At 41.1% G+C, this 6,723-nt stretch overlaps 1 protein-coding gene across 5 annotated transcripts in view; it reads right to left on the bottom strand.

Moving 5' to 3' along the window:
- Positions 1-821: 821 nt before the first annotated feature.
- The window catches only part of LOC108679724, a 7,467-nt gene continuing 1,565 nt past the window's right edge, over positions 822-6,723 (bottom strand). For 2 of the 5 annotated variants that reach the window (XM_018168433.2, XM_018168434.2), the window contains exons 3-6: positions 4,820-4,897; positions 1,541-1,678; positions 1,379-1,392; positions 822-971 (exon numbers count right to left, since the gene is read on the bottom strand). In XM_018168433.2, coding sequence (XP_018023922.1) covers positions 941-971; positions 1,379-1,392; positions 1,541-1,678; positions 4,820-4,897 — 261 coding nt within the window. In that variant the 3' untranslated portion in view covers positions 822-940. Of the gene's footprint in view, positions 972-1,378; positions 1,393-1,534; positions 1,679-4,819; positions 4,898-6,723 lie in introns of all 5 variants that reach the window. The other 3 variants (XM_047881742.1, XM_047881743.1, XM_047881744.1) reach the window with 3 other exon arrangements.

Raw genomic sequence — 6,723 nt, 5'->3', positions numbered from 1 at the left:
GTTAAATTTACTTTACGTTTTCCTTACATTTAAATTTTTGGTGAACTTATTGCGTACGGTAATTTCTTGAACATACTAAACTCGTGCCACGCTGTTAAACTTAAATTCATATCATTTAAAATCATTTGAGAATGAGCTGCGCCCTCTTGTGTTTGTTTTGAGGCCCAAGTTTGTGTTAAAATAGAACTAATTAACTGATTTTTCAAGGAAATTAAAATTATCCGCAATCCGCACTCCAGTTGTGTTCACAATGAATTTGTTTCCTATTGTTCCCCGAGCATCCTGGCAGGGTATGCACTTAACGAAGCGATCGAGTTCTGCTTCTCTTCCTGTTATTTCGATGTCTGGACTTCATCTAATTGAATCATTATAGACTTACTTTGATACTTTGCAATATAAATTAATTGTTGTACTATTCATTTTCACTTAAAATTTCATAAAGAAATTAGGATTTGGTGTTCATTTATACTTTATTAACACATTTCTTTGCACCGCCTTCCAAGTCCAGAAAACAATACGGCGTATCCGTAGTATAATGAAGAGAACAAATTAATGCCTGATCTCACGGTCTCATGATCACTGTTCAGTAAAAGCTTCTTTATTTAAACGAGCACCATATCAGTTGAAATTAAATTTTATGCTTCTTGGCCCGTGACTACTGTAGGCCGATACAATTTGTCTGACCTTGAAGAAAACTACAACAAAATTGAATTTATATCGAATATGCGGACGATTCAACCATAAGAATTCAGGGTTATTCTTCGACAAATCAGCGCTTAGTTGTGGGAGAAAAAACATCGCAAGGCAATCAAAATATACCGTAAATTTTGTTATTTATTAAAGCTCTCAGGAATGCATACACTGTATCATCTAAGCTACACGAGTCGTGGCAGCCATCCATGGCGGCGCTGCCGTCACGGTCATCAGCCTCTCCATCGCCTCATTCTTCGTAGTCAGCGTCCAGCAGGGACCTAAGACCAACCTTTCATCATTCAATGATATGTCATTCATAACGACAAGCATTTCTTCAGTAAATGTAAAATTTGTTGACGTAAAAAATATAAAATCAGCAAGAACAGAACGTGTGTCAATGTCTTCGTTTTATTATCAAACAGCCACCTCATCACTAGTCCGTGCAGGAGCACAGGCCGGTAAAGTTGTTCAGACTGGCAAGACATCACCTAGTCTAATGTGCTGCATAACATCTTCATGTAGCCTAACTCACTGTATGTTGGTGCAGGTATACATGAGGCCATTGTTTACGCACTGCAGGGCCCCATACGTTGACTAACTCACTGCGTGTTGGTGCATGTGCATGTGCATGAGGCCATTGTCCAAACACTGTAGGGCCCCAAGGGCTCCATGTTGCTCAACTCACTGTACGTTGGTGCATGTGTACATGAGGCCATCGTCCACACCCTAAAGGGCCCCACAACAACGGGGTGAGTGACATGCAACCACGTCCACACGTACTCCGGTAGTAGGTGTGGGATTTCTCGGGGTACAACGTAACAACGGGGTGAGTGACAACGTTGGTGCAGGTGTGCATGAGGCCATCATCCACGCACTGCAGGGCCCCGCAACAGCGCAGCCTCACGAGCTCGCCGCTGTAGCGCGCCACGTAGCTGCACGGAGCGTTCTCCTTCATGCACCTCCCCGCACTGCCGTCCACGCTTGTCTGTACGCAAGATAAATATAGGTAAAAATAAGATATAAATAGGTAAACATGATTGATAAAAGTAGGTAAATATGATTAACCTCGACAATGTCGGGAGGCTGGCGAGGCACTCGCAACGTCATGAGCTCAGTAGTTCATACTCCGCTTCCGCCCTGCTGATGGAGTCTGGCTTGGCGACGGACCTTACGGGACTTGAAGGATAATCAGTACACATTGAGTGTAATAAGTTGGTGAGGATATTAGGTACACATTATATTATTGGTGAAAATTATGATTGCAGATTACGCTAAGACGTCAGTGTACTATACGCGTTGAAAATAATTTTACCATCATTTCAATTCAGAGCATCAATTTTTGGTGGGCAAACGGCATTGGGAAAAAAGTAAGGAACATGTATGGGAAAAATTTTATGTTCTGTCCAAAATTTGACGTAAATTTGAATTTTATTGAAGGAATTGATCTAATGTGTAAACTAGTAAACAACATCAGATATTCAGTTATTGTCTTCTCTCAAGTTTATTTAATTGTCTTTGGGACAAACAACAGCAGATATTTAGTTATTGTCTTCACACTAGTTTATCTAACTGTCTCGGGGACAAACAACAGCAGATATTTAGTTATTATCTTCACACAAGTTTATCTAACTGCCTTGAGGACAAACAATATCAGATATTTAGTTATTGTCTTCACACAAGTTTATCTAACTGCCTTGAGGACAAACAATATCAGATATTTAGTTATTGTCNTGATGTTTGTTGCGCCGGTACATGAGATGATGTTTGTTGCGCCGGTACATGAGATGAAGTTTGTTGCGCCGGTACATGAGATGATGTTTGTTGCACCGGTACATGAGATGAAGTTTGTTGCGCCGGTACATGAGATGATGTTTGTTGCACCGGTACATGAGATGATGTTTGTTGCGTCGGTACATGAGATGATGTTTGTTGCACCGGTACATAATATGATGTTTGTTGCACCGGTACATGAGATGATGTTTGTTGCGTCGGTACATGAGATGATGTTTGTTGCGCCATAACCACGAACAGACTCGTCATCATCAGCCTATCCCGTCACATAATAATTGATAATAAAATAATAACACTGCAAATGGTTCTCACAGATTACTTAAGCGCGCAAACTTCGGAAAAATTCTCTACCTGACCGTCGGGAAATAATAGTAAATAATATGTGAATTTAGTGTGCATTTGTGAGCTCAACATCATGAAATTGTAATTAATTGTTATGTCGTAATTAAACTCTCGAAAAAATTTATTGAAAAGTTATAATTATTTACAAGAAACAAAGCACCTTCTTAATGTTTCTAGAATAAAGATTGAAATCGCATGGCGTTTGTAGTTCAACTGCTGACCAATCACAGTGATGGGGAGTTGCTGGTGTACGTCATATAACTAAAACAGTGTTGGGGATAAAGATACACGCGTAATATCGCTAGCGTGTGATTAAAATTGTTCAATAGTTCGACGTCTGTCAAGAGAAGTCGTAGGTGAGTCGCGGTTGCGATACCGATACGCCGCAGGACCATTAGAGGCCCACACGGCGTTGGCAGAGCAGCTCTAAAAGCAAAGATCAATAAATTCAGAGAGCGTCATCAAGTGACCATCAAATATTCGTATCAAAGCGATGGAATTTTTCAAATTTTTTTTAATTTTACAGATCAGGCGTACCTATTTGTTCATGTTCTCTCCTCGGAAGCTTATTTTCTAAAACACCGACAAAACTCATTTAATGCGAAATAAATGCAGATTTTTTTTTCATCAGTGGATTAAAATGTTACTTTAGAAGCGTGCGGTCATTCGAGGGTATTGATTAGTAGTAAGAGTTGTGATCTATTGAAGAGGCATGAGGGTAGGAGACGTGAGGGTAATAGGCATGAGAACAAGAGGCATGAGAGCAAGAGGCATGAGAGCAAGAGGCATGAGAGCAAGAGGCATGAGAGCAAGAGGCATGAGAGCAAGAGGCATGAGAGCAAGAGGCATGAGAGCAAGAGGCATGAGGATTATTGAAAGGCGACGTTGAGAAGCACACGGGTCTCTGCTTGAATGCGTCGTCAGACGTGATGGCAAAGATGTCCAGTAATTGTACCGCCCCTTTGCAAATCCCCGGGCGGACGTTTATCGGGCGCGAAACACAGAATCTTTTAAAATTAAAGAAAATACGTAAGCAATTTGGCTAATTTGAAGCCCGTGATTTATTTCAGCAAGACCTTCATTTGCTGCTGCTGCTGCTCGAACGTTGTCAATTTGTGACCCATGCAGTAACGTATAAAGAGATTTTGTTCAATGCAATAAAACACTTCGTGAATGTAACTAGTGTGCTTCAAAGCTGTTCTGAGGGGTAATGCTTGCAAGCATGTCGGGGACTAGTTGTGACGACGGCTCATCGAACGTGCTATATAAAATTAGCCTATATTAGCACGTTATCGAAATATTTATTAGCCTAAAAATTAGCCTATATCTTTAGTGGACTAAATTAAGAAGTAAGGATGGTTGCTACAGTGTCGGTGTGACATCAAACCATCGGTTCGTTCCCAGGTCTATAGAGCATTCATAACAATATCGTGACCGTGGCGCGTGGCTCATACCATACCATCAAGATTTATTGATGCATGGTGTTGCACATGACGTGAACGCAACACAATCGTGTTGGTGTGAAGCATACAGCAGGCGCGAAAGTCATGCAGGTATGTAGGTAGCCAGGGTAGGATGCCACTGATATTTCGATGGCGTTGATGTTTAGCCAAAAAGTCAGTAATCTGTAATTTTTGTAGCATAACACATGTCGTAAAGACAACCGTGCAACTAGTGTCTCGTATACCACATGTCGCAATTTAAAAGACAGTATGGCACTGGCTCACCACATGTCGTAAAGACGGCATGGCACTGGCTCACCACATGTCGTAAAGACGGCATGGCACTGGCTCACCACATGTCGTAAAGACAGCATGACACTGGTTCACCACATGTCGTAAAGACAGCATAGCACTGGTTCACCACATGTCGTAAAGACATCACGGCACTGGTTCACCACATGTCTTAAAGACATCACGGCACTGGTTCACCACATGTCGTAAAGAAATCACGGCACTGGTTCACCACATGTCGTAAAGTGTTGCGGACTCACTCGTTTGTTGTAGACGTAGTCCGGGTAGCCGAGGAAGCTGTCGGGGCTCCAGCTGGGATCTTGATCTTCGTCTCGAACCTGAGGGGGGATGAATGCGATGCCTGATGTGAAAAGTGTAATATTTTTTCGTTAAAACTTTTAATTATCTCCTATACAAATTTAACTTCAACTACGAGGTAAGGAAAACAATTTTAGTACTTCTAACGTTACGTCGATGGTGCCAGTGAACTTCATTATATTAAACGTAATAAGTATCTAGCATGTAGCTCCATTAATCCTTATTTCTCTGCTTCCTTTTTAAGTTTGGCCGAATTTATTGGTCGATGCGATAATCACCATCAAGCCAGCACGTTGGTCAATGGTTATAACATTAAAATGTGAGAATTATAGTCCACTCGCCGCTTCTGTGTCGCATGCACAAACACACGTAGCTGCATAAACAGCTATAAATTTGCATTTCCAATCATAAACAAGAAATGCTAATTGGAAGCTATAAAGCTCGAAGCGAATTTACGGCGCTTGCCAGCGCATTGGCCCGAAGCTCATATCCATTAATCAGGCGGGCCCTAAGACCAGGCTGTGACCGCGTACGTAATTATGTTTGGTTTGCAGGGCGACCACGCAACATGGCTAAGATAGAGCTGAGTATTTTTTTTTTGTTGAAGGCTAAAATATTTAACCCCTGATTAACACTCGTTAATTTACGTATGATGGTCCAAGGCAGATCTGTGTCAAATGTTCATTTCAATTAATGTACATGATTGGTTAGTAATATAGTTCGTGTTGACGCGTCTTCTGGATCTTCCATCAATTCTCATGATCAGGTATAGAAAACGAACGTAACTTTCCTCAAAGGGATTCGTGGATTATTTTTTTAATTTATTGATTGCTTTGGGTGATTATACATTAAAAATATCTATTAATACTTGATTTAAATTAAAATTTAGAATTTAGCGGTACAACAAGGCAGTCGCGCGACGCCATAAACTCTGTATGAATGAAGTTGTGCTGCGGTTGACTCACTATCGAAAAGCTTAACCTGTTATATTTCCTCCGTCTAAGTCTTTGTATGAGAATTGCCAATTAACATATTGCATTACCAACGCTTTCTAATAGACCGCTGGCGGCCAAATGCAGTGGAGCTTCCAATGAAAGCGATAAGTTTTGAGGACGTGCACAAAGTAAATGCCTATTAAAAACTACCTGAATTAATCATTCATTTATAGGGTATATTGTCTAAGAATATAATTAAGCATGGTTGTGGGTTGGGCACATTAAGGCTGGTATTAGTGTTTAAAACGCTTGAATTTATTTAAAAACGTATAATAAGCCGACTGTTTACGGTCACGTAATTACATTATCTATTTACAATAGCATAATAGATCATTTTAATAATTTCAATAACATGCATCACGACTCGTTTACTGACACGCGACGAAGCCGCGACTCATGCGGCTGTATAGGAGGTCAAGCCACGACGGTCATCTGGCCTGATCAGGACCATCTCTCTTGTGTTCAAAGTGATGTACAAGTGATGTATGTACAGGTGATGGATGTACAAGTGATGTACGTACAGGTGATGTATGTACAGGTGATGTATGTACAGGTGATGTACGTACAGGTGATGTATGCACAAGTGATGTATGCACAAGTGATGTATGCACAAGTGATGAATGCACAAGTGATGTATGCACAAGTGATGTATGCACAAGTGATGTATACACAAGGAGGAGAATGAAATTGAAGTTCTCCAGGAGCTGCCAGGCGGTAGAGAGCTGGAGAACATTGAGTTTGGACCGGAAGACATGGAAATAAGTATCAAAGAATTGGCGACGTTTTCAGCACCAGGACCCGACGGAATTCCGGCAGTGCTGTTGAAGAAGTGTGTTGGAGCACTGAAGGCT

This window comes from Hyalella azteca, unplaced genomic scaffold (genome assembly GCF_000764305.2).
Source record: "Hyalella azteca isolate HAZT.00-mixed unplaced genomic scaffold, Hazt_2.0.2 contig8769, whole genome shotgun sequence".
In the NCBI taxonomy this organism is placed as follows: Eukaryota; Metazoa; Arthropoda; class Malacostraca; order Amphipoda; family Hyalellidae; genus Hyalella; species Hyalella azteca.
Note: the sequence above shows the minus strand (reverse complement) of the source record. Positions and strands in the feature narration are given on the sequence as shown.